The sequence below is a fragment of the Pongo abelii genome, chromosome 1 (assembly GCF_028885655.2).
Source record: "Pongo abelii isolate AG06213 chromosome 1, NHGRI_mPonAbe1-v2.0_pri, whole genome shotgun sequence".
NCBI classification, from domain to species: domain Eukaryota; kingdom Metazoa; phylum Chordata; class Mammalia; order Primates; family Hominidae; genus Pongo; species Pongo abelii.
In genome coordinates this window covers 95,853,667-95,881,618 of record NC_071985.2, presented here as the reverse complement: position 1 = coordinate 95,881,618, position 27,952 = coordinate 95,853,667, and the positions used below count along the sequence as shown (strand labels likewise).

Below are 27,952 nucleotides of genomic sequence, written 5' to 3'. Positions count from 1 at the left end.
ATTTGGTTGAAATTAAGACTAAATCTCTATATGTGCACACACCCACACTCACACCCACATGCACACATATCACAGGGTTACAGCAGAATGAAAACAGTGAGTAGGAATCACTAGTTGAAGGCTGTAGGTTTAAATGATCAGGATTGGCATACTCAGATCGGCCCACCAGTGGTCTTCACTTTGTGAAATGGAACTAATGCCACAAGGAAACTGCACGGTTATTTCATCTGTTTACACATCTGCTTATATGTTCAGCTGAACTGTCACTGAAAACAGGAGCACCATTCTTGGGACATGAAACAAGGAGGAGGGGAAACATTCAGATAATCAACAGTTAAAAGAACAAGTAAAAAAAATAAGCCAACAGCAGGTGCGGCACCTCTGGTATGCAAAACAACTAATGAAAGTGTTCAAAGGAATTATCAAGGCAAGCCATTAAGACTCCAGACCATCAAAAGAGCAGCAGCAATAGCAGGAGAGAAAGAGGGTTAGCAAGAGACTAGATCTTCCTGAAAAAGTGGCCTTGGCTCTACAATTATCTACCTTGTGCTGTCCTTAGAAGAACAGGCCCAGTGCTACAGAAGAAAAATCTCCATGCCAAGCCACTGCCTTCAGAATGGTGATGATGTCTTCTTACAAAGGTAAACCCAAGATGACAACCACAAGCAAAAAAAATCACTCTTTTGTTTTACCATCAACAGATGAAATAGTCCATACAGTGCCATTCAGTTTCCCACAGGCAGAAACCAAAGACCTCAGAATGAGAAAGTCATGGTTTTCACGTCACAAATGTTACGTGTGGTCAGATTTTGGAGCAATGAAAACATTTTTCTGTGCCTCTCACTACACTAAATCTTGATGTTTCTGAAGTCTCTTGGAGTTTGAGATGTATTGGAATAGTTTTTTGCACCAAGATTAACATGGCACAGTAGGAACAGGCTACTGACAAATCCATGTCCACTTACTTTACCCACAAGGTTCCCTAAGGGTTCCCTTCATTCTCACAATATTTCATTTTGAGATGACTTAAGGTCAGGTAGAAGGGACCACATAGGCCACTCTTCATCACTTCTCCTCCTAGCTCAGAGGCTCACAAGTGAGGCACGTGGCCCTTTTGCGTTACTAACATCTGGGGCTGGAAACCTGTTGCTGGATAAATACAGCTCAGCAAATCCCCAACCATATTTCTATTCACTAAGGTGTTATTGGATTGCTCCTGTTTGTGCATGTCTGCACACACACGCACAATTTCTTGTCCCCTCCCTCCACACGTACAGACATACACCTGGTCATGTAGTCCATCAAAACACAACTTGTTTGGATGGAAGAAGAAAACTCTGCAGATGCTGTTATTTTTAGAAGCGTGCTTATCCCTCCTGAATGCCAACAATTTTGGCTTGGCATCCATTTCAAATCAAGCAAGGTGCATACCCAGGACAAAGCAATGTGCATTATGTCTGAAGGGATCTGCATCTTTAGTGAAACTCAGAATGTGGCCAGAACTAGCTAACTACCTGAACTGAAAGCACCCCACGTTCAGATTCAGACCAACTCAAAACACATGTAAGGAGTGCCTATTGTATGCAAGGTAAGGTGTCAAGTCCCTTTTTATTTGGATTAAGCTCAAATAAGAAAGGACCTGAAGCGAATGTGGGATGTGTATGTGTGTACATGTACACGTTTGCAAACACACAGGTTTATGTGGGTATTAATATCGAGTGGAAAATCTGGCTTTTTATTTGTCTGTATCTTTTTTTTTTTCAGTCTGATTTGGGTATATCTGTTTTGGCAAGTTGTGGGCGGCTCTCTTTTACTTTTGTCACCCAGAGGCTTCCGTAGACAAAAGGAAAGGAGAGAGGTGTGTTCAAAGACCCCCATGGTGAAGAGCCCATCCCCCAAGCCTGACACAACCCTCCCTCCCAGCGGACCCCTCTTCTGGACTGGCTTTGCTGTTGGCTACTTCAGTGCATCTAACCCCCACCCCCCGCGTGAAGACCTGAGATTGAGCGTGGATTTCTGTTCTCCACCAACTCTGCAGCAAGGGCCCTGCCAGAGGCGTCGCTTCCTGTCATCTCCTCTTCCCGCTCCCAAGTAGAGGCACCTAAACAGAGATTAGATTTCTGGTTTCAAGGCATGTCGGACCAAGCACGCTGAATGAACATGAGTTAGTTAATTAGCTCGGTCTCTCTTCTTTCCGTTCCCTGGTCTGAATGTTCCTTGATGGCAAAGCGACCAGGAGAGAGTTGATTTGCATCTTAAGACCTATGGGTAATGCTTCTGGAGTGGGGAGATTTATTTAGCAACTGCTTGAACTTGTGTACGGGGTCGGGAAGGAGGTGGAGCTGACCCCAATGGGGCTATCGGAGATTGGGGTGTGGGTGGTGCCCACTGCCACGCTGACACCCCGGGCCTCGATGATGGCAGACAGGAGCTGCTGCTGCTGCTGGCGCAGGGTGTCGGCGATGAGCAGTGGCAGGGAGTTGAAGCTGGCGGTGAGATGCTCCAGCTTCGACTCCAGGCTGCCAATCTGCTTCTCCAGGTCTTCGCTCCGGTCATTGAGTTCTGTGATTAAGTCATACATGACGTTCTGCATCTGTGTGGAGAGAGAGAGAGGCGAGAGACAGGGAGATGACAGGTCATCACAGAGGAATCTGCAATGGGAGAAATGAAACGCCCTGCACAGTATGACAGGAGCCACTTCCACACCAGCTGATCTGGTCAAGGAAGGATACAGGCTTCTTTCCTGGGGACGGGGATGCTGAAGTGTGCACATTTTTGTTTTCTTATTACAAAAGTAATGAGTATTAATGACAGCATTTTATTAGAAAATATGCACCAAGGGGAAAAAAGTGGCCCTTTTTTTTTCTTAAATAAAGTGAGTCTCTAAACTGTCTCATGTTCTCACAGGGCCACAACCTCTCAGCTCACATGGCTGCTGGCATCTAATGATTCCAGAGAAGACGCTGGTGGGGAATGGACAGTACAGTGGGTGTATAATTAGTAGGCCAGGGCTCAAGTACACATCTGCAGCTCACTAACAGTGTGCCCTCTGCCAGGCGCCTGGCCTCTCTCAATCTCGGTTGCCTTATAAAATTGGAGTTAATAATAACTATACACAGTTAGCAGTTATTGCATATCTCCCAACCTCTATTTTAACACAGCAGACAGGATGTAAAGTGAATTAACTCTCAGGCACAGTGCTTAGCCAAAGGGGGCTGCTTTGCTGAGGTGTGGCCCTTCCCCTGCCTGATCCACAATGCCTCAGGGTGGGACATCCCTGAAGGGCCACTCTGAAGGGCTGAGGTCTTTGTTGACTGTATCACAGTTCAAACCCTCCCTCTGACCAATTCTGCTTCCCTCACTCCTTGGCAGGGGTCCTGAGGGTGCTCCCCTCAGAGCTCCCCAGTACCCCCCCTGCACTCAGCACTGACTCCCCATGTTCCAGGGGTGCCGGCCGATTACCAATGCTCCCTCCCCAACATCCTGTGGCCCCCTTGTTGGTCTGCAGAGTCTCAGTCTATGCAACAGATATTTTTCTCCCAGCAAATTAGCAAATGCCATCTTGGCTGTGTACATCTGACTTGGGAACAAGATTCACAAGCGTCTTCAGCCGCCCACGTGTCAGGGAGTGAGGCTCCTGGGGCGGCAATGCAGCGGGCCAGGCCGGTGGTTGCTTGGTCATCCCTGAGGTACTGTGGCTCTTTGGGTTTCTGATGATCTGCCAGTGACACCCCAATCCTATTTCATGTGAAATTTCAGGTTACTCTAGGAAGATATGGAAATGATTTATGCCCCAGGGACCAAAGCAGCAGCAAGTAAGGTGAGAGGAAAAAAGAGGAGTAAAAGAAGATGTGAGAAGCCAGAGAAGAATGAAGGGGAGCGGGGGCACAAAACGCAGTGAGGCCTCCCCAGTGGACTCCAGGCCCCAAGAGGAAATTCACTGGGGCAGCATAAGGAAAGGTCACAAGGTGGCATGGAGATGGCCCCGCTCCCATGAGCTCTGCTGTTGCCAGAGCAGGACACCGTGTTGTGGATGCCCTTGGAGGACAGGGCGACTTTAGAAGTGAAAGTACTCCCTTTATTAATCAACATGACAGAACCTCCTCGAGGCGAACATTCTTCCCGGAATGTGCAAAATCACCCATTTCATTTGACCGCAGGGGCACCCGGATGAGCTCTGGACTCAGAGTCCACGCCCTGGGTTGTGGCCCCCGCGCTGGTGCTCACCAACTGCCTGACCGTGGGATGGTCACTTTGTTCCTTTGGATCTTGGTTTCCTCATCTATATTGATAATCAGAACTACCAATTGCAAAACCTTTATAGTTTACAAAGCATTTTCACAGATATCATCTTATTCGATCACCTGAGCCTCCGATGGTAGGAATTATTTTTATATTTCAATTGAAGTAATTGAAGCAATCGGGGAAAGACTCCAAGCCCTCCCAGCTCTGCCAGCCTATAGGACAGCAATTCAATACAGATGTAATATGTGGAGGCCACATGCCATATTCTTAATTTAGAGAGGACCAAAGGGCAGGAGTGGGAAGGCGCTGAGTTGGGAGGCTACAGCACAAAGACAGAAAAGAGAGAGAACACAGTGTTGTTGTCTCCCCCTGTTCCGTTGCTTGGTGACAGGATGCCAGGGGGAATATGGACCAGTGTGACGTGTGCTAAGCTGCTGCCAGGACCTTGGGTGAGTCTCCTGGGAGGAAAAGACAAAGACTGGGTGAATGTCAGAGTTCATCTCCTCCCCAGATCTCCCCACAGGGGTTCTGCAGATTTTTCCCTTAACCCTTTCCTGCACACTCTTTCTTTCCAGGTAACTTGCTCCTGGGTTATTTACGGCTTAGTTCCCCCACCCAATTCACAGGAGTGTCTTTCCAGTTCACTGAGGGGTTTGCTTCACCCGGTCTGCTCCGTGGGCCTCATCTCTCCAAGAGGTCGTGGGTGGCACTGCAGAAATGCAGGCTTGAAAGTTTGGTTTGCCCAAAAGTGGGCGAAGGATATGAACAGACACTTCTCAAAAGAAGACATTTATGCAGCCAAAAAACACATGAAAAAATGCTCATCGTCACTGGCCATCAGAGAAATGCAAATCAAAACCACAATGAGATACCATCTCACACCAGTCAGAATGGTGATCATTAAAAAGTCAGGAAACAACAGGTGCTGGAGAGGATGTGGAGAAATAGGAACACTTTTACACTGTTGGTGGGACTGTAAACTAGTTCAACCATTGTGGAAGTCAGCGTGGCGATTCCTAAGGGATCTAGAACTAGAAATACCATTTGACCCAGCCATCCCATTACTGGGTATATACCCAAAGGATTATAAATCATGCTGCTATAAAGACACATGCACACGTATGTTTATTGCGGCACTGTTCACAATAGCAAAGACTTGGAACCAACCCAAATGTCCAACAACAATAGACTGGATTAAGAAAATGTGGCACATATACACCATGGAATACTATGCAGCCATAAAAAATGATGAGTTCATGTCCTTTGTAGGGACATGGATGAAACTGGAAACCATCATTCTCAGCAAACTATCGCAAGGACAAAAAACCAAACGCTGCATGTTCTCACTCATAGGTGGGAAGTGAACAATGAGAACACATGGACACAGGAAGGGGAACATCACACTCCGGGGACTGTTGTGGGGTGGGGGGAGGGGGGAGGGATAGCATTAGGAGATATACCTAATGTTAAATGACGAGTTAATGGGTGCAGCACACCAACATGGCACATGTATACATATGTAACTAACCTGCACATTGTGCACATGTACCCTAAAACTTAAAGTGTAATAATAATAAAATTTAAAAAAAAAAAAAAGAAAGTTTGGTTTGCCTGATGTCCCCAGGGAACATCAGTCACAGCGTGTCCTGCAAGGTGAGAGGAGAGACAGGAAACACTGCTACTCATGGAAGAAACATCCTGGGGCATCTTGTTGGGCTATTCCTGAAGCTCACAGGTGGGCCCCTAGCCCTGTTTGCTCCATATGACCCTCTTCCTGGCCAGTGCTGTTTGGTCCCAGGGTGGATATGTGGCCCAAATTGGCCAATCATTTCTTCTCTTCTGAGAATTTAGAATGAAGACTAGTAGGGGGCCAATTAGTCTTTACCTGTGGCTAAAACTATCATATGTACTCTCTGAATTGGAGCCTGTTACAGTCTGTCGTGGGGACAGGAGGCAGAGAGGGAGAGAAAGAGAGGAAGAGAGAGGGAGAGGAAGAGAGAGACAGGGAGAGGGAGAGGAAGAGAGAGACAGGGAGAGGGAGAGAGAACCGAAGCAGTCACTTGAACAGAAGGACAGAGAAGAAATGGTGAGAGACCTCCTGGTTGTGGGGGCTTCCTAGGTCTAGTTCGAGTCAGTTCCTTCCTGCAGTCTGGCCACGTGTCTCCTTTGAGGTTTTGCCTGGAATGAGACTCCCTTATATCCTTAGAATAGATTTCTCCATTTTTAAACCTAGTCCCAGCGGGTTTCTGATATTAAAACCAACACACCCAAAAACCTGAGGGAGTTCTCTCCTGCGTGCCTCGTTCCACTCCCACCCCAGGCTCCTAGGAGCCACCCTGCACTCCACGTGAACGCCCTCCTCCAAGGGCACGCAAGCCTGGAGGCTTCTCCCCAAATGTGCCAAGCCACTTACTCCCCGATTGAAGTCCTCACAGGTTTAGGAGGCCCTTTCTTTGGTTCAATCCCTTTATTAAACAAGGCACCTGCCCGTGGCCCAACAGCTAGTGATTTCTCTGATTGCACTCTTTTCAAAGGGTGCTTAATGTGCCTGAGGGAGTTTCTCTTGCTTACCCAGGGAATGTGTTCCATTATGATAATTGACATCTGCTGGAATGTTCTGCCAGCCCAGCCCTGGGCTGTACACTTGATATACAATTCCTATCAAGAGGCATTGAGGAGAGAGGGCTGAGGAGGGGGAGGCCCTTTCTTCAGTGGCACCGACTCTCAGCTCTGCCAGCAGTGCAGCCTTCGGCTCCCTCACCTGGGTGATTTGCAAGAGGAGTTTCTTTACAGTACCTATGGCAGCTCAGGGCCAGAAACAGTGGCAGAGTGATGGCGAGCCTTACGCCCTAGGGCTCTCAAAAGAGAGCTCTCTTTTTGGGTATCTTCATGTTCATTGTAGGCTATCTGCCTCTTGAGAAGTAAAGAAATGCACCCACACACACACACCACTGCCACCAATTTGAGGCCAGAAAAACTAGTTGGTAAGGACTGGAGGATGCACAAAAATGAACTTCCAAGTATTACAGTAAACCGGTGTGACCTGGGCAGTTAGCATGGCCATCGTTACCGTCTGGTCCTTGCTAGCATGCTTCACAGCCATGCAAACTCAAGCCCAACCTCAGGAGTCCCTCAATGTGCAGCTCATAAAATGAGACACAAAAGGTTTAGTCAGCTCATTAATTTCACGCAAAGACACACCTGAGCAATTTCACTTAAGAAACAAACACCAAGTTTCAAAAGACCACAAGACATACCGGTAGATTGCAAATGGAACAAACTTGAGCCTAGTTATTTTTGAACCAAGCAGAAATTTTTCTTTGCTTGCCTGGTCCTGCGCTGTCCAGTGCAAACCCAGCCAGGACTCACAGGTGAGCCTGAGAAGACTCAGTGTCTGTGTGTTCTAGGGGATGTCTCCAGACGCTGCCACTCACCTTGGAAAGGTCCACAAGGGTGTTGGCTTGGTCACTCAGCTTCCTCTGTTCCATCTTGACGCTCCTCAACCTGTGGGGAAGAATGGTAACAGGCAAGCCCTTCAAGTCCATGCAAAGGTTTAGCCCCACCAGCAGATCCTCCAGCCCTACCACTACCTCTGATTTTGGAACCCAGCATGCGGACCGTGAACCTGGGGAACAACTGAGGCTTTTACTTTCCAGGGGCTTGTCACATCCCCCCAGAAAGCAAACTCTTGTCTCCACGCATGCTCACCTTCAGTCACTGGTTTCTTGCTATTCCCAGATCATTTCCCTGCCTCTATGCCTGGGCTGCGCCTTCCATGTTGAGTGCCTTATTCTCAACTTTTCAGGGGTTCCCCAAACCTCTCCATCAGAATAAATGTTTTCATCCTTTGCTTTTCCACTATACTTTTAAAAACTCCTCCATCACAGAAAGCATCAGCCACGGTTTGTTTTGATTTGAGTTGCAATGCATGGTGTGTGTGTGTGTGTGTGTCTGTGTGTGTGCTCTGTGTGTGTGTGGTGTGTGTTCTGTGTGTGGCATGTGTGTGGATTTTGTGTGTGGTTTGTGTGGTGTGTTATGTGTGTTGTGTGTGTGTGTTGTGTGTGGGGGCGTGTGTGTGGTGTGTGTTTGGGGGCATGTGGTGTGTGTGTGGTTTGTGTGTGTGGTTTGTGTGTGTGGTGTGTGTTTGGGGGCATGTGGTGTGTGTGTGGTTTATGTGTGTGGTGTGTGTGGGGGGCATGTGGTGTGTGTGTGGGGGGCATGTGGTGTGTGTGTGTGGGGGCATGTGGTGTGTGTGGTTTGTGTATGTGTGGTATGGTGTTTGTGTGTGTTGTATGTGTTGTGTGTATGGGGTGTGTGTGTATGGGTGTGTTTGTAGTGTGTGTGTGTGGTGTGTGTTTTATGTGTGGTGTGTGTGGTGTGTGTAATGTGTGTGGTATGTGTGTGGGGTGTGTGGTATGTGTGGTTTGTGTGTGTGGTGTGTTTGGTGTGTGGTTTGTGTGGTGTGTGGGGGCATGTGTGTGGTGTGTTTGGTGTGTGTATGGGGTGTGTGTGGTGTGTATGTGGTGTGTGTGCTGTGTGTGGTGAGTGTGTATTTGTGTTGTGTGTGGGGGTGTGTGTGTGGTGTGTGGGGCATGTGGTGTGTGTGGTTTGTGTGTGTGGTGTGTGTGGGGGCATGTGGTGTGTGTGTGGGGTCATGTGGTGTGTGTGTGGTTTGTGTGCGTGTGGTATGGTGTGTGTGTTGTGTGTGGTGTGTGGTGGCGTGTGTGTGTTGTGTGTGGTGTATGTATGGGGTGTGTATGGTGTGTGTATGGGTGTGTGTGTGGTGTGTGTTGTATGTGTGGTGTGTGTGTGGTGCGTGTAATGTGTGTGGTATGTGTGTGGGGTTTGTGGTGTGTGTGGTTTGTGTGTGTGTAGCATGTGGTTTGGGTGTGTGTGGGTGTGTGTGGTGTGTGTGTGTGTGTGTGTGTGGTGTGTGTATTGTGTGTGGTGTGTGTATGGGGTGTGTGTGTGTGTATGTGGTGTGTATGTGGTTTGTGTGGTTTGTGTGTGTGGTGTGTGTGGTGTGTGTGGGGCATGTGCGTTGTGTGTGTGATGTGTAGGGGGTGTGTGTGGTGTGTATGGTGTGTGTGGTGCGTTTGGTGTGTGGTTTGTGTGTGTGGTTTGTGTGGTGTGTGTGCTGTGTGTGTGTAGTGTGTGGTGTGTATGTGTGTGGTGTGTGTGTTGTGTTTGTGATGTGTGTCATGTGTGGTGTGTGTGTGGTGCGTGTAATGTGTGTGGTGTGTATATGTGTGCTGTGTGTGGGGTGTGTGTGATGTGTGTGTGTAGTGTGTGTGTGTGATGTGTGGTGTGTGTCTGGTGTGTATGGTGTGTGTGAGGTGTGTGTGGGGAGTGTATGTGTGGTGTTTGTGTGTGGTATGTATGGTGTGTGTGATGTGTGGTGTGTGGTGTGTGTGTGGTGTGTGTGTGGGTATGTGGTGTGTATAGTGTGTGTGGGGTGTGTGTGTGGTGTTTGTGGTGTGTATGGTGTGTGTGATGTGTGGTATGTGGTGTGTGTGGTGTGTGTGTGGTGTGTGGTGTGTATGATGTGTGTATGGTGTGTGTGAGGTATGTGTGGGGTGTGTGTGTGGTGTTTGTGTGTGGTGTGTACAGTGTGTGTGATGTGTGGTGTGTGGGGGGGGTGTGTGTGTGTGTGTGTGTGTAGAATGTGAAAGCTCTTAGAGGTTCTTACTCTAGTTTTTACCTTCCATAGCAGCCTGCCCAATTCCTGGCATGTGGCTGGTGCAGTCAGTGAGTGATCAGACCCAGTTCACCACTCCACTTGTTGAGTGGAACAGAATGGATTTCTTCTGTGCTACTGACAGAGTTGTAGGAGTCCCGCCACTCCCAATCTGGTCCACTGATGGCTGAACTGCTCTGGCATACTCACTGGTGGATAGCTTGGAGGAACTTCCTCTGGTGTTTCCTCACTTTGGCATGGTCAATCTTCTTTAGCAGCTTTGTGTGTTTATAGATTAACCATGTTTCCCGAAGGACATTGGCTGCAGCATTCTTGATCTAAGGAAGAATAAATAAAGTAGGCTGCTATCAGGTTCATTTAGGTTCATTTTTGTGGTTGCTACTGTAATCTACCTCATAAGGAAACGATTTTGCAATGATCTATTTTCTTAACCAAAATCACGGAACTCCTAGAAAAGATTATTAAGGCTGGGCACGGTGGCTCCCGCCTGTAATCTCAGAACTTTGGGAGGCCAAGGCGAGTGGATCACCTGAGGTCAGGAGTTCGAGACCAGCCTGGACAACGTGGTGAAACCCGTCTCTACAAAAAATACAAAATTAGCCAGGTATGGTGGCACATGCTTGTAATACCAGCTACTTTGGAGACTGAGGCAAGAGAATTGCTTGAACCTGGGAGGCAGAGGTTGCAGTGAACTGAGATCACGCCATACTCCAGCCTCGACAACAAGAGTGAAACTCCATCTCAAAAAAAAAAAGGTGATTAAAATTCATCTGTTTTTAATCTTGTGTTGGACACTGCAGACCAGAGCTTTAAGTTGGAGGGTCTTTCTTTCTTTCTTTCTTTCTTTCTTTCTTTCTTTCTCTTTCTTTCTTTCTTTCTTTTCTTTCTTTCTTTTCTTTCTTTCTTTCTTTTCTTTCTCTTTCTTTGTTTTTCTTTCTTTCTTTCTTCCTCTCTCTCTCTCTCTCTTTCTTTCTCCTTCCTTCCTTCCTTCTTTCTTTCTTTCTTCTTGATTATTTCAATACTATCTCTTGACTGCTGTTGCTGATGCTATATTTAGACAGGCTGCATGAGCGAGACCTTGAGTCCTGGGGTCCTCTCGGAAAATAGCTAGCAATATACCATTGCTGCCCTTACATGCAGACTTCCCACCTTTACCTGAGATTGCCACTTAGTGTATATGGTACATTGCTTGGGTTCAGAGAGTAAACAGATTTCCTATCAGCTGGAGATTTTAAAAGACTTCTTTGAGAAAATGTCTTTCCCACTGATTGGAACTATGGGTACCAACAAGCCTATTGTCTCCTTTCCCAAATGGCCAAAAACATTTGCACTGCAATTGTACATGTAAATGTAATTGGCACAAAACGGAAATAACTTCAGAGCAATGTCTGAAAATCAGTGAAGATATTTAGGTGTGAAACCAGAGCTTCCTCTTTCCCAAGGCTGGCTCCTTCACTGTGCACTGCAATCACACGTTTCAACATATGACGCTGTCATCTGTTGACATGGAAACCACTGATATCACCAGGCTCATGACTGAGCTGAGACATATCAATGGCATCCAGATGGCAGGGGACAAAGTTTTAATCCAAACACAGACATCTTCAGCAATTAGTAACAAGAGCAAGAGAAAACATTCCTTATTAAGCACATGCTAAGCAGATTTTTGATTAACCATCCCCATTTCTGTCAGTCATGCAGACTGGCATGGGTCCACAGGCCTGGGGCCTGGAAATAAGTAGGCCAGCCTAATAGAAATCAGGTTACTAGCCAGAAAGGATTTTAATAAAATTAGAGAATATAGACCTGCTTCTTCAGACTGACATCAACAGATGGACGTTGTTAAAATACTGAGACGTGTGGGAAGGCTAGGAAACATTGTTTTGTAGGCTGATAACTTTCGTGTGTGTATGTTTTAAAAATTTATTACTAAGGCTGGATTATATTTTTCATTGGCGCTGAAGTGATGTTTTTAAAAGAACAGCTAAGTCTTCTCAGAAATGTCTAAGGGACATAAATATTGCTTTTTAAAAATTCAGTAAAGATCCACTGTGAAAATAGTTTTAAATGACTTAATTGCCCGCCTCTAGTACTTTCTTGCCTGAAAGGAAGCAGGTTGTGGTGGAAAGTTGGAAACGGTGGATGTCCAGGAGAGGACACTGTGGTCTCTGGGGTTCTGCTCAGGGAACTACAGTGAACAGCAGCCTCCTGGCAAAAAAGGCGGCACGGAAGGGAAGCCTTGCTCTCTGCAGAGCACACATTTAATACTACTTCCCTCCTCTTGCAGGGAGAGGAGGCAATTGGGTGTGTCATTTCTTCAGTTTCCCTAGGCACTTAGCCTCTTAGGAAAGCCTCAGGGAAACTGGAAAGTCTGCAGGTGAATCCCTGCTCTGTCAATTATTAAGCAGTTTAGGAGCAAATGCTTCATTATCTATAAGATGGGAAAAATAAGGAGGGCTGCTATGAGGCAGTGATGATGGTGCTGGGGGCAACAGCTAACATCTACCAGGTGCAGCCACAGGTCTGAGTACTTCATATGTCTAAGCTCCTTTAATCCTCACCACAACCCCATCAGGGAGGTGCTAACATTATCCACATTTTATAGATGAAGAAACCGAGACACAGACCAAGACTAAACAATTATAAGTGGCAAACTGAGTCAGTGTGGGTTTGAATGCTACAGAAAATGTAAAGTACCATACAGATACTAGTTAATATCATCTAGCTCAAACTCCTCATTGAACATATGAGGAAACCACTTCAGAGATGGGATGTGAGAGCCAGAATCACACAGCTAGCTAATGGCAAAGTCAAAACAAGAGCCAGGTCCAGGAAGAGCAGGTTTTCATGCGGACTGAAGGAAAGACAAACAAAATCATTTCCTGTTTTCCAGGATCAAGGAATTGGAAAGAACATTGGATTTTTTTTTTTTTTAAATCATCACGGCCCTCACTTAGCAATGTGACAGAACACGGAGTCCAGGTCCTGCACTTAACATCAGCCCAAATGTAAGATATTGAAGTCACAGCACGGCCCGGGTAGCTGAGAGAGGCAGTCACATCATCTTTATGAGTTTGGAGGGAGGCCTCTGTGCATTCGGGAAAGTGATGTTAACTGCCAGCCCTTGCACTGACTCTGAAATTAATTACCAGCAAACAGCCTGGCACAAAACTAAGTAGATCAATATCTGCGAGAGAAAAAGAAATAGGCTTTTAACTGCATTGTGCTTTCCCAGGTGGACAGTAAACGCTATTGCGGCCAGGGTCTCCCTCCAGTTCACCTGGCTGATTGAGCTAAGCATTGTTGGGGTCGGGAGCAGATGAGGTCACGTGCCCTTCCTCAGATTTGCCCAGCCTCCGAAGGGCTCCATGCACCCTTCCTTGATGGAGGCTTAGGTACCACCTGACCTCTCCTGGTGGGCAGAGGCACCAGGGCCAAAAGACGCTCTCAAGGTGCAGCAGTGTGCGAGGGCAGGGCTTAAGATGAAAGCAGCAAGCCAGAAAGAGTGGCTCAAGGTTGGCCACAATCGGATGGGTTTGGGGATGGTTAGGAGAGGACCCTTTGTGGATGGAAGTCCAGCAGTCCTGCCTCCAAAACCCGTAAACAAATTGGCTGATTGTTTTCTGCAAGCCCAGAAACTCTCTACCAAAAAATTGCTTTCACTCTGATTGGGGCCAGAGAATGGGCTCTATGATCTACTTTAGGAAGGGCTCTAAGATTAATGGGCCTGGGCAGGAAAGTGGTCCAATGAAGACCTTGCAAATTATGGTGACAGCTAACATATACTGAGTGCTTACTACATGCCAGGCTTTGTGGTAAGCACGTATGTCTGCACTGTTTCATTAACCCTCAGAAAAACTTGACAAATAGATGTGATCATGAGCTCCACCTTGGACCCACTACTGAACTCTCTGAGATTCTCTTTATTCATACATTTGAGGAACAATTAATGAGCACCTATGATGGGCCAGACATTGTTCTAGCAAGTGAGAGTACCACAGTGAACAAATCAATAACATTCCTGCCCTTATGGAACTTACAATCTTGTGGAGAAGATGGTATGCAGTTTGTATTATAGCATCAGGTAATAAGCGCTTAAAAAACCAGAACAACAAAGCAGGGTCTGGGGCTAGACAGTGATGCAAGTACTCCCTGCATCTGTGAAATGGGATTACTGTGTTGATTAAATGAGAATATACTTAAAACATTAGCACAGATCCTGGCCATATGCCTCAATACATGGTACCTTTGTTAATATTCTCTCCTTCCAATAAATGTCAGCTTCCTTCCCTCTAATTTCCCCAGCCCGCAAGAAAACGTACAACAGAACACACATCTCTTCCTTGAGCTCTTGGCCACAGCATCCCATGTCAATGACTTGCTCTGGCCACCTCTCTGCCCAGGTAACCTGCTACTTGCTGTTACAGAGGGGCTGTCGGTTGCAGCAAGAATGCTTGGGGCAGGAGTACAAGGGGGATGAAAAGAGCACCTTTCTTGGGCACCCTAAGCCTCCAGCAGCCCCAGGAGCCCTGGGAAATTCCAGGAGTCCCATTAGCAGAGCCCCCCAGAGAAGAAATCACTAGCATGCCCATTACGCTGCCAGGAACCCTTGCCAGGGAACTATTCTACTTGGAGGTTGGAGACGGGGAAAGGGAGGCCTGGCCGGTGGGTGTGATTTAAATACATGCATCTTGGACAATTTCTTCACTGTGTGAACATCACAGAGTGTACTTAAACAAACCTAGATGGTACAGCCTACTACACACCTAGGCTGTATGGTATAGCCTATTGCTCCTAGGCTACAAGCCTGTATGGCACATTCCTGTAATGTAGGCAACTGTAACACAAATCACTAGGGGAGAGGAATTTTTCAGCTCTGCTATAGCCTTCTGAGACCGCCTTGGTATATGTGCACCATCATTGACTGAAACTTGTTATTCAGTGCATGACTGTAACTTCAAGGAGTTACACAGGTTGAAATTAGGCTGAGTGATGATCAGATCACTAACGGAGAACCTGCAATCCGGCCCTTGACTGAAGGTGTCCATTACACACAGGACTAGAGAAGGGGGCCAGTTCCTCTTTCCCACTTGCCAAGCCCACTCTCCCCTCATCGCCACCCCGTAGACTTGCTCTGGCTTCCCTGGCTGCCCTCTCTTTCATCACTCTGCTTGCACCTCCTCTTTTTCCTCTCCCTGTTCTATTCCACATTCCCTTTGCAGGCTTCTCTGCCTGCCTCACCCAGAGGCCCTCACTGACCGCTTAGAACTGGGAGCTCCACCTCTCTGGCTGGCAGGAAATTGGGTGGAGAGAGAGGAGATGTATTTCCGTTGTTCAAAGTTGGAGCTTGAGGTTCTCCCTGTAGAAATATGGTAATGGGTGGTAGATAATTCTATAATGCTATTTATGTGATCCTCAGGGTGGAGTTAAGCTGGCTTTTCTCTTCAGCAGGTCTGGGACCCTAACCCCATGCTGAGTTCCAAGGAACTGACCGCCCTAAAGCTGCCTGCCTGATGGTCTGAGAGCAAAGTGGATCTTGCATAGGCCGGGGGCCCACCCTCGCCCCTTTCTGGGCCTTTGTCTTCTCATCTGGGTTGGAGTGGCTCTTCCCTAAGGGTCCTTCCTGCTTAAACGCACATTGTTTCTGTGACTGTTGCTAAAGAAAACCTGCACCCAATCTGTCTGGGACAGAACCTTGTGCGTGATGTAATTTATAATCCTCTTCTGGGGAGAATTAGCATTCCTGATAACTGCCCTATTGATTATCTGATCAATTGTAAAGAGATGAAGACTTGTTCTGGAAATCCACCGTTGAGCCCAACCAGCTGTCCATTAGCAGTCCTTAGCTAAACCTTCTATATCTGGCATAACAATGACTACCATTGTTTTTCCTATGAAATACCACTACTAAGAGTAATCTTTGAATTAGCCTGCTGAAGAAAATTTTCTTCTAGCAAGATCATGATCAAACTTTGGCATATGCTTGTAATTAAAGAAAAGTTTTCTTCAGCGTCATTCAGGAGATAGTAGGTGGGGGAACTACTTAAAGGTTTTTGAGCAGGAAGTAATATGTTCAGAGCTAAGCCTGAGAGTCTAAGGAGATCCATGGGGAAGCAGAGTGCAGGATGACTAGGGTGAGGGAGGCCGAAGTGAGGAGAGCAGGTAGCAGGCTGCTGTGATAGTGCAAGACAGAAGATGGCGGCTTCAAGAGTGGTGGGGCAGAGGCCCTGGAGAGGCGGGCATGCGTGAACAGCCACGGCAAGGTCGATTCAGACACAAAAAGTGCTCAGACCCCTGTGGGGTCCAGGGCCCAGAGGAGTCAGAAATGGGGCTAAGTCTTTAGGCCTGGCATCTGGAAGAACACGATGTCAGGAGCACATCAGGGAAGTTAGGAGAAGGAACTAGTTTAGGGAAGTTGTGGGTTTAGTTTTGGTTTTACTCATTGAATTCATGGGGAAGTGTACTTGGATGAGCTACTTGGGGCAAGAAACCCTTGCAGCAAGAAGGAGATACGATCCTCAGCACACTGTGCTGTCTGAAGGTTCTGCTCACTGTGGCTTGATGTGGACAGTAGGTACCGCAAAGAAAATATCTCCCGTCCATGGTGCCTCCCAAGCCAAGTGTGTCCATAGCAGCCCACTCTGCCTTTTGGTTTCTTTTTCTTTCCTTTTTTTTTTTGAGATGGAGTCTCACTCTGTCACCCAGGCTGGAGTGCAGTGGCGCGATCTCAGCTCACTGTAACCTCCGCCTCCTGGGTTCAAGCAATTCTCCTGCCTCAGCCTCCCGAGAAGCTGGGATTACAGGCACCCACCACCATGCCTGGCTAATTTTTTGTATTTTTAGTAGAGACAGGGTTTCACCATGTTCGCCAGGCTAGTCTTGAACTCCTGACCTCAAGTGATCTGCCCACGTCAGCCTCGTAAAATGCTGGGATTACAGGCGTGAGCCACCACACCCAGCCCCCTCTACCTCTTTTAAGAAGAAGTGCTCCCTGAGGGCAGTCAGCCACCAGAGGTTAAGGATGGAGGTAAGGATCACCTCTTACCCATCTTGGTGCCCCCAGAGTACAGAGTGTGGCACCCAGGGAGTGGCCTCTGTGATGGATCTGTTTAGTTACATAAAACAGAAAGATGGGGACATGAAAACACGAAGTGGCAGAAAAGATGGGGCTCTAGTATCTTTCTTCCAGTCCCTCTGTGAATCATGTACTTAAATATTATCTAGTAGCCCAGAGGTTAGCAATAAGTTATAATTATAGAATAACAATGGCAGTGACACTGCGAAGTCAGTGTGGGAAGATCTGATTGAATTAAATACAGAAATGACGTTGCCGCCAGAGTTGATAAGTCATACAAGGAAAGAAGATAAGCATGGGATTCAAGAAAACCAGAAACTGAGTTCTTACCCAGTGCTATCAGGCCCTCTTCCCTCCCTACAAATAAATAAATAAAAATAGTGCTGGCTCTCATAGCAAAGGCTAGGCTGCAGTCTTTAGAGCAAGACAGGATGAATAAACACTAGAACAATTTGGGTATTTTCTATGATTAATAGCTACAATTCCTTTTTTCGTTTTGCTTAGGTCTTTGAAGCATCAAGGTTGCATATACCAGTAAGAGACTGCTTTTATCTGTCAAATCTACTAATTGCCCACTCCGAAGAGGTTGCAATTATGCCACAGTCAACTCCTTCATGTTGGATCTTTCTCTGAGAATTCACTGAGATGTTATGAATAGAATGAGCTTAGCATTTATTTTTTTTTTTGAGATGGAGTCTCGCTCAGTTGCCCAGGCTGGAGTGCAGTGGCATGATCTCAGTTCACTGCAACTTTTGCCTCCCAGGTTGAAGCGATTCTCCTGCCTCAGCCTCCCGAGTACCTGGGACTACAGGCACGTGCCACTACGCCTGGCTAATTTTTTTGGATTTTTTTTTTTTTTAGTAGAGACAGCGTTTCACCATGTTAGCCAGGAAGGTCTCAATCTCCTGACCTCCTGATCCATCTGCCTTGGCCTCCCAAAGTGCTGGCATTATAGGCATGAGCCACCACGCCTGGCTAAGAGCTTCTAAGGATCATGTCTGAGAGTGAGTATTTCTTTTTTTTTTTTTTTTTTTTTGATGGAGTCTTGCTCTGTTGCCCAGGCTGGAGTGCAGTGGTGGGATCTCGGCTCACTGTAAACTCTGCCTCCCAGATTCAAGCGATTCTCCTGCCTCAGCCTCCTGAGTAGCTGGGATTACAGGTGTGTGCCACCACAGCTGGCTAATTTTTGTATTTTTATTAGAGACAGAGTTTCACCATGTTGGTCAGGCTAGTCTCGAACTCCTGACCTCATGATCCACCCACCTCGGCCTCCCAAAGTGCTGGGATTACAGGCGTGAGCCACCGCACCTGGCTGCTTAGCATCTTCTTGACCAATGAGCCACTCCAGCTGGATACAATGGACAATTTCAAGAGGACAGAGGGCAGGCCAGGCATCCCCAGGGAAAGAAAGGTGGGGTTCTCTTGTGAGCAGGTCAAAGTCAGCTCAAACCAGAGCAGGCCAAGGATACGCACATCCAGTTTCATTTCAATTAAGGTTATGTAAAAGAACCTTCAGAAGTTCTAGTCCTGCCAGCTTTGAAAACCTTCTCTCTGTAAGAACCATCCCTCCTGTGTTGTTTATTTCCTTGAGAAAAGATATTGGATATTAAAGAGACATTTCAACAGATTTAAGTGTTCTCAGAAAAGTGAGATGTTATTCGATTAAAAAGCTACCTGAGATTCATGGATAAGCAATAAATATTTGTTGATTTGATTTTCAGTCCTACTTTTCAAGAAGTGGAATTGAGGAGGATGTTAGAGAATCATTTTTGAAAGATTAAAATTAGCAACCACAGTCTCATCTTCTACAATTATATTGCAGAAAAATTGTTTATTTTCCTGGCATACAAAGGAGCTGGCTTTCCTCAGCTTTATTTTCCTCTAGCGTCTGATCTACTTGGTGAAAAATGGAGAGGACAAAGGAATAACACCAAATACAAAGAATATACTTGGCTTAAAAAAGAAAACCAGGATAAACAGAGAGACTGCTAATGTCTCTACTCTTGGTAAACAGCTTATGAGAAGGCTTTGGAGGCAAAACATCTCCCTGCCCTCACTCCGGCACGTAGTTTCAATTCAGTGAAACCTCAGTAAATTGCTTCAGGAAAATAGATGCAAGTGGATTTGCATTTATGTGTTTCAATAACTTGAATAACTTCCTTAATACTGAGCATGACTTTTGCACCCATTATTAGAGAGGGCTGAAAGAGAGTGGCCAAGTGGCAGGATTCCCGGCAGGCCTTGCTGTGATAACAGCCTTCAATCACTGCCATCGTGATGTGACAAATCATGGCTTTCTTTGGTGCAGCTGATAGCTCAGGGCCATGATGTACCAAGTACAAACACTTGAATGTCAACAACATAAGAATATTTGCCTGTACCAGTTCCTTTTAATGTCTGTTAAGGCTCTTTACAGAATCCAATAAATGTAATCAAAGACCAAACAATCAAACACCATAAATAATTCTGCTGAGAAACTGGAGAGGCCTTGGCCGCTGCACACTCTCCCACTGCCTTCCCCAAGAGCTCGCTCGCAGCTCCCTCTGTCATTCTCTCTCTCTCTTTTTGTTCTTCCTTCCTGCCTTTGTCTCTATTTCTAACACATTTTTGCTGCTGTGCAACATTAATCACTGAATATTTTCTCTAGCTTTCAAAAACCCAAATCAAAATTTGGTTGCTCATGGGTCCCTTAACCTACTTCAGTCCTAAATGAAAAAGACTATGGAGGCCGAGACACGGGCACAGGGTTTTAATTCTGTCTCGTCTCAGAAAGAGGACAGTCTTGCAGGAAATCATCTTACTGACCTTCCTTCAGGCTGTAGTTCTAAAGAATTTTCCACAAAAGCTGTCCTTGAATAAACAGCTCCTGCCTTGCCCATTTGGCCTGCTGTTATTCTGGAAGGCTTGTATCTGTCTATTCTAAATGGGCCTTTTCGTCTCAGACAATTCAGTGGGGTGTCCAACTTTCAGCAGCTAAATGGTCTACCCGTTCCTGCATATTTTCAGATTTTCATCTTCCATAACCACTTTCATAATGGTTCAAGTGAGAAACGTTACCCGGAAAACCCAAAAGGGAAAAACTGGATGATGATATTTTGATGAACAATTTTATTTAGGAATGTGGGCTCTACTAGAATGATTCTTTTTTTTTTTTGAGATGGAGTCTCGCTCTGTCGCCCAGGCTGGAGTGCAGTGGTGCGATCTCGGTTCACTACAACCTCCACTTCCTGGGTTCAAGTGATTCTCCTGCCTCAGCCTCCTGAGTAGCTGGGATTACAGGTGCACGCCACCACACCCAGCTAATTTTTGTATTTTTAGTAGAGACGGGGCTTCACATGTTAGCCAGGATGGTCTCGATCTCTTGACCTCGTGATCTGCCCGTCTCGGCCTCCCGAAGTGCTGGGATTACAGGCGTGAGCCGCCGCGCCCAGCATAGAATGATTCTTTAAATGATTTTTTTAAAGGATTAGACTTAGGTACATTTTCAATATACTTTTATAGTTTTAGGTATATTTTCAATATAGTTTTGCCCTTCCTAATGAGAATCCTGAAAATATCTGAGCATAAACAAAAAACATTGCCTCATACTGGGTGATTTATTTGGTATCATCAGGCAAAGGGGCAGGTTATACCATTGTAGGCTATTAATTAAATTACCAGGAAAATTATTTGGCTGCCTGAACCATGCACAGTGATCGAACAGAAGGCAGGAACCCGGCGTATGAAGATGTTGTTTCCATTTTGTGTCTGGGGTTCCCTCAAACATGCCCTTTAAAAGCCTGGTGCAAACCCATACGACATGACCATTTGCTTCCTTCCTTCTTTCTTTTTTTTTTTTTTTTGAGATGGAATCTGTCTCTGTCACCCAGGCTGGAGTGCAGTGGTGCGATCTCGGCTCACTGCAACCTCCGCCTCCCAGGTTCAAGCAATTCTCTTGCCTCAGCCTCCTGAGTAGCTGGGACTACAGGTGTGTGCCACCATGCCCGGCTAATTTTCTGTATTTTTAGTAGAGATGGGGTTTCAACGTATTAGCCAGGATGGTCTTGATCTCCTGACCTTGTGATCGACCCACCTTGGCCTCCTAAAGTGCTGGGATTACAGGCGTGAGCCACCGTACCCGTTGGACCATTTGCTTTCTGATTGGCTTCCACTATGGCCTTAAGTCCCTCATAAGACATGGCTGTGTGGCATCTTACCCGCTTGGTGAGCTGAGTGTCCATCATGAAGTTATGAACGTGCTTCTCCGCTTTGGTGAGTTCCAGCTTTCGGGCCACCACGGCCACCACAAGGGCAGTGCAGCCTGCACCCTGTGGGGGGACATCAAGAGGACCAGAGGGGAAAGAACATATCATTAAGAGGCAAGACGAGAGACTCAACACGCCTGGCGGCCACGGGGGTAGTTTCCTGGGAGTGGAGTGGGAACTCGAGCTCTCTGGCTGGTCACGACCAAGGCACAAAAATCTGTGGAAATCTGTCAGGACTCTGATGTCCTGACACACAGAGGGGTCTGCAGTGCCTCTTGGGTTGTGCTCTGCAGCTGACCTCTGGGAGGCTGAGCTAGCCAGTTTCAATGCAGAAGGATGCTGGGTGGCGCCGAGGCTTTGGGGGGTTTAACCAACAGATAAGCACCTGGTCACCTGCCAAACTGTGCAGCGGAAGACAGAGGGGCCAGCACACACGGGCCCTCTCTCCCTTAGGCAGGTCTCCATCCCACCGCCAGCTCTAGACAAGCAGGCCTGGGAGGAAAGAAGATAGGCCATCAGCTGGGGTGCAGATGGAACACCTGCCAGTGGCTGAGAGTGTTCCTGAAAATAATCGAATGAAGAGGCAATACCTTTCCCCAGGGCTTGTTTCACAGAGGGTACCCAGGTTGGCATGAACACGTGCACTCAGTGACTGTGCTTGCTCTACACTTGGGCTTTTTTCACCTCAAGGTTTAGGCTATGACTCAGCACAAGGAATCGGTTCCTTCCTGCCTTCACCAAGAGGCTCATGAATTCACCACCATGCAGAGATTTTAAAGACACCACCACTTCTGCTGGATCAAAACCAGGATTTTACATGAGCCCGCAGCAGACCCTTGGGATTTTCTGGAACAGCGATCCTAGTCTGCTCAGTAGGTCAATGCCAGGGGAGCCCGGGGGAGGGTGGGCAAGGAAGCAGGCTCTGCTGAGCCCCAAGAATGGTGGGACTCACTTTCTCTCTCCTAATCCTCTGGGTGCATACTTGACTGTCTGGGAAATAAGCAGGGAATTCCCTGCACATTCCAACATTCTCCCAATGCATTTTAAAATCCCCTTCACTAGGCTTCTTGGTTGGCTTGTGAGCATAGGGGGAATTCAGAGACTCACTATCCCCCCGGCTCTTCGGCAGGCAGCGGGAGTCAGCCCCGTCCTTCTGCAAGTGGACTCCTGTCAGAGACCATCGCCCTCTGCCTGCACGCTGTGCCCTGTGCCGCCCTGACCACCACTCATGGAAAGAGATGATGAACTTATTAAAGCCAACAACTGAACCTGTATGTCAAACAGTAATTCTAGTTGCCACAGAACCCAGTCTAGCAGTTGAGGTCCCAGAATGGAAGGAATCTGTCAGTAACATTTTTGGCTCATCAGGTCTTACAAAATGTGTGAGAAGCAGAAAAGAATGTTTTTCAAAGGTACTATAATCTATAACCGACTTGGAAGGAATGCATATGGGTGGATCCATTCCCTACTCTCTCTTTTAGAAGCCCTTTCTCTCTTTATCCCACAGGCTGACAAAGGCTAGCCTGTGTGAAGTTTCAGTGTGGTTGAAGTTCACAATGCTTTCTCCTCGTTTCCCACAAGGGTCCCCATTAAAACAATCTAGTGTTTCTCAGTACATTGGTTGGCCTTTTCACAAAGTGAAAAGAACCAAGTCTGTGTGAACTTTCCTTTTCTGACCTCATTTTCCTCTTTTGTTCGAGGACGGCTGTGTTTTTTCAGCTTCTGTGACTTACAGGAGACTCTGTGCCCAATTTTCAAAGGATCTGGGCAGTTGCACAGCCTGGTCTGTAGCTGTAATCAATTTAGCCATGCCTCCAAAAGCAAAAAATAGCTTAAAAGAAGCCATCCTAGAGGGAAGATGTGTGCTCCCTTCCCCTCGACCGGACAGAGTGTCATCCCTCTCCTTTATATGGAGTTCCAAAAGTACTTCGGGCTGAAAGCCCAAAAAGAGGGCTCTATCATAGCGTTAAAAATGGAACATCAGATGGAGAGGGTTCTCCCCAGGCTCCATTCTCCCTCCTCTCGCTAGGCCCAGGCAAAACTCTACTTAAATCATCCCTGAAAGCTGGGTTCCAGTAGGCCTGAAGAGGGAGCTTCCCTGTATCATGCTACTTTGGGAATGTAATCACAACAATCAATCATCCACCATTCTAAATTTCCAGGGTCTAGATGGGGTGTTTCACAGCGCTTGCCATGGCCCACACTTTAGCTGGCTGAATGCAGGGGGTGCTTTTAATTAGAAGCTAGAGTGTTTTATCTAAGGAACCATCTGTCTCACATGATGAAGATAAATTTCTCTCTGGAGGCAGGACAGTGGACTAGATGACACTTCCCTGTTTCTTTCAACATAGAGATGTCATGACTCCCTTGTGAGTATTTCTCTAGAGGATGCTGCATTCTTAACGCTTAATTCCAACTTAAATGGATGCTCTCAGCTTCATTTTTCCATTGACTGGATGTAATTAGGGCAGTCACCAGTAATGACACCTAACCTGGTCTTTTCCATTAAGAGGCAACCTCATAAAAATGGGGCCAGACATCAGCAGCCTTCAGAAAGTGGTGGAGGAATACTGAAGCCTAGACTGCTGAGCCTCTGCAGACTGTGTGGGGTGCGGGGAGGGAAAATGAAGAAGGGAGAGAAGACAATGGAACAGGAGAGGAGGGGAGGGGAGGATAGGGGAGGGGAGGATAGGGGAGGGGAGGAGAAAGGAGAAAAGAAAAGAAGAGAAGAGAAGAGAGGAGAAGAGAAGGTGGGTGCAGGGAGAGGTAAAGCTGGGCAGAAGATGAGATGGGGAACAAGTTGTGTTGCATCCTAAACAGCAACGGTCAAGGAGGGAAAGAGAGAAGGAGGAGGCTGAGGAATAAGAAAAAATTATGGGCTGATGGGATTGAGAGAGGAAGGAAGAACAAGGAGCCTAAGGCTTGAGCCAGAAGTCAATAGTCCATTTTGGCCCTTTAAAGGACATGAAGGAAGTGCCAAGGGATCCCACCCTGCTGTGTCCATCTTCAAGTGGTATAAGGATTGCCTGTCCCCTGGGTCCCCTTTGGGATGCTGCGCCCTTTCACTTAGGTGAGTTAATAGTCTGACAGGCCACAGTGGCAGCCTGGCAGTGCTGTGTCACATGGCAGTGATGCAGGTTAGTTTTAAGAGACACATCACCGTGGGCCTGGCTAACTGTGGAATCTTTGAAATGGCTGGTGGATAGAGCGGGTGTGTGAGGAGGGAGGAAGTGGGACGGGAAAGGGTAAACAGCTGCTGCTATGACTTCCCTGGGGTCAGACTAGGGGGAAGAGCCATGACTCAGCCTTTTGCTTTCAGATATGCCAAGTTCTGAACCACAGGGGACATCAACTGGAGTCCCTGGATGTGCTCTGTCCAACTTCCAGTTCCATGGGGCGAGGGGAGTGGATGGGGTCCACTTCTGATGAGCTGGAACTTCCCAAGGCACGTGGGCGAGAGGGAGCACTGAGTGCATGGAGGGAGGGTGGCTGGGACAGGGTGAACACGCCTAACTCTAGAGATTCGGACCCAAATCTGGACCTAGACTCCTCCACACCAGTCCTCCCACCTCTTGTTTTCAAGAAACATTTTCCAGCTGGAAAACCTTAGAAGCTGGAAAAACAAGTATCCCAAGGGGAAAAGTATGAGGTGTTCTTAACTAAAGAAGCATAAAATAAAATAAAACACAAATGAAAGTGACAAATGGAGGAGGGAAGCCTGGAGGATTTACAGTTGGATTCTGTTTCTGCAACAGATTCCATGCAACAACTAAAATAACATCAATTGGTTTGAAACCAAGGTGTTTCGGGAGAAGCTCATCTTCTAAAACTGACATTAAGCAGATGTCTTGCTGAGCCCTCTTTTTGCCTCCTCCCAAAATGACTCAATTTGTGCTACCTTTTACTTCATCATCACTTTTCCTTGGCAGTTCAGAGGCATCACTCATGAGGCCATTGGGGAAAAGCTCAGCGTCCCTGCAGACATCCGGAAGCTTTTGCTTGTTTGTCCATAACTAATGAAGGGTCTACAGAGTGAGAGTCCAGCTTTAGAAAGAGTCTAGATTGAAACAAAGTTATGCCAAGCAGCCTTGGGGGCTCTGGGGTCTTCCAGATGCCTACAGAATCAGAAGGTCAGCATTGCACATCTTTTAGGTTGCACTGTCATTTCCAATTCTGGATACTAAATATTGACAGCTTTCTCTCTACTGTGTTGTCACCATGATCATGAAAAATCCTTATGGAAAGATGCTGGACTTTAATGTAGCTGCTTTTGTGGGTGAAATCTCTCAAACACACCAGGTCTGTGCCAGCCATGGCAAGTTGTTCAGACAATTATATACCCTGCTTAATGGTTGATAATTACATTGTTACTGGGATTGCCAAGAGAAAACAATGATTAAGACTATTTACAGGCCACACACACACAAATCCTTCCTTTCTCTTCCCAAGCAGGCCTTGCCTTGGCCTTCATGGTGTCCATGGTAACCAAACAGGAAGCCCTACCTTTAGTAAAGGCACTTGCAATAATAATTGGGAGCTATACATAGTGTTGGGAGGTTGGGAGGAGGAGGGGAAAGGATCCTCAGCAAAGTGAAACCCTGGCTAGGAGTGACTCAGCTAGAAAAATCACATTTGCTAGAAAAATGCCACCAGGGTTCCTCACTGTGGCTGACCCCAGAGTGAGGTAACTGACTTTAATTTGGGTGAAAAACAATGACAATAAATAGAGGAAACCTCCCTGTTCCCATATATAGAAAGGTATACATTTATGCACAGGGTTTTGTACAAAAAGAGATGAAAGGCCTGGGCCGTATTTTTCATATGGAAGGTGGGAATTGGCTCCTCATCGTCCGTTTGTTCTTTCCACTTTGATCACACCTCAATCCACAGGGAACAGAACACTGTCTCTGGGGGAGCACTGCAGACCCAGACAGCAAAAGGGGGTGCTGAAAGACAAACAGCCTCCGGACCCCAAAGAGAGGCAGGGGTGAGGCAAGGGTCTCGTCTGTTCTGCTCAGCTGTGCCAGAGTACAGCCGGGAGATGCGGAGTCCAGGAACCAGGAAGCCGGGTCCTTGGGGTGCTGCTTCTTGGATGGGGATAGCTATGTGCTGAGAGGGAGAAAGGCTGGTATTTTAAAATAACAGAGGCTCCCCGCAGGGCCCATCCACCTACTGGCAACCCTGCTCTGTGCCAGCCCTGGCTGAGAGCTGGTTCTGAGGCATAAAGCCCCAGGAGTGGCTCTAAGAAGGAAAGCTTTGGCCTTCGGTGGCATTTCATTCCTTTCTGGTAAGAAGCGTGTTTCCCCGGTTTCCTCGTGACAGTTGGTGCTATGCCAAGACAGACTCCTACTAACCGATGGGAGGTATTTGTTCTAAAGCCTTGCACTTACCCATGATTTATCACAATCCCAGCGCTAAGCTTTTTGTCATTAGCTGCTGTGGTAGGACCTGCCTGCTAATAGGGACCTGCCCTGGACTGGAGTCAGAAAGGAGGAGAGAGCCTGGCCCCTCCTGCTCAGCAGGCCGACTGCCCCAGGCCTTGGTCTGACTGTCTAGTCCACCAATATCAGCCCCAGGAAGCCAACGAGGCGGAGTGGGGTGGGGTGTGGGGGCAGCCCCCAGCCGCTGTGAGGTGTTCACTCAGACCCTGCAGGAAGACCTGCGGCCCTCCCTTTCCATTGCAGAAAGGGGTCACTGCCCTTCCAGAAAGAGGGTCTTCATCTCTCCTGGAGGCAATGGGGGTGACAAATGGAATCTGAGGGATCACTGCAAGGAAGGATTTTCACAAAGGTGTGAGGGGGGCTGTGGAGGGGGGGCTGTCCTTGGAAGGGTTGCAGTCTCCAGCCATGGAGACCCAGAGCCACACCACAAACAGCCTGACCACTTCTCACCCCGCCACCTCCCCCAACACTACCCAGGCTTAGATGTGCTTTCCTCTTTCAGCATCAGTTTCCTCCTCTGAAGAAAGTGTCCAACCCTGCTCTGACACTGTTCTAGGATTCCAGGACGAAGGCCAAAGAGCAGCAGCTGCCTGTCCTGGACCCAAAGTGCAACAAGGCCAAGGGAGCACTTCACCAACTTGCAACTGAAGGACACTGAGGACACCACCAACACTGACCTGTGTGTGGCTTCTCGTTTTCAAAGCACTTTAACATACATCATTGCATTTGGTCCTTGCACAAGCCGATGGGGAGGGCAGGGCAGGCCCTCCATCTCCACTTTCCCCTGGAGGATGCTCAGGCCCAATAGGCAGAGTGCCTGGCCAAGGGTCCACAGTGAGCAGAAACTCAGACCCCACATCCCTCTCATAAGCCACACTGTGATGGCCATGTGACAGGCGAGAGTGTGTGCCTCTGCGAGAGTGTCGAGTGTGGGTAGTAGGGCACTGGGCAGGAGAGATACACCTTGAAAGGGCACAGCACACCTGCTGGGCACCTGGAGATGGGATCACAGCCTTGCCAAATGCCAGTGCTGCAAAGCACTTGGCACTCAGAGCCCAGCCCCTCCATAGGCAGAGGTGGAAGCAGAAGCCTGGGAAAGGCAAGAGCCAGCCCAGGGCCACATGGACAGCCCCGTCCAGGACTCAGGTCCCAAAGGCCGACTCAGTGCTCTTTCCCCAGTCCCTGCTTCTGTGAGTTCCAGCTAAACATGATCAGAAATGGTGCCAAGGTCAGTGGGACCAAGGCATCA

General features: G+C 47.5%; 1 protein-coding gene across 4 annotated transcripts in view; it reads right to left on the bottom strand.

Moving 5' to 3' along the window:
• Positions 1-1,714: 1,714 nt before the first annotated feature.
• Positions 1,715-27,952, bottom strand: part of KCNN3 (potassium calcium-activated channel subfamily N member 3) — a 163,524-nt gene continuing 137,286 nt past the window's right edge. For all 4 annotated transcript variants that reach the window (XM_024234811.3, XM_024234801.3, XM_024234816.3 and 1 more), the window contains 4 exons: positions 21,215-21,325; positions 10,133-10,260; positions 7,680-7,749; positions 1,715-2,593 (listed from right to left, as the gene is read on the bottom strand). In XM_024234811.3, the coding sequence (XP_024090579.1) occupies positions 2,297-2,593; positions 7,680-7,749; positions 10,133-10,260; positions 21,215-21,325 (606 nt within the window). In that variant the 3' untranslated portion in view covers positions 1,715-2,296. The remainder of the gene's footprint in view (positions 2,594-7,679; positions 7,750-10,132; positions 10,261-21,214; positions 21,326-27,952) is intronic.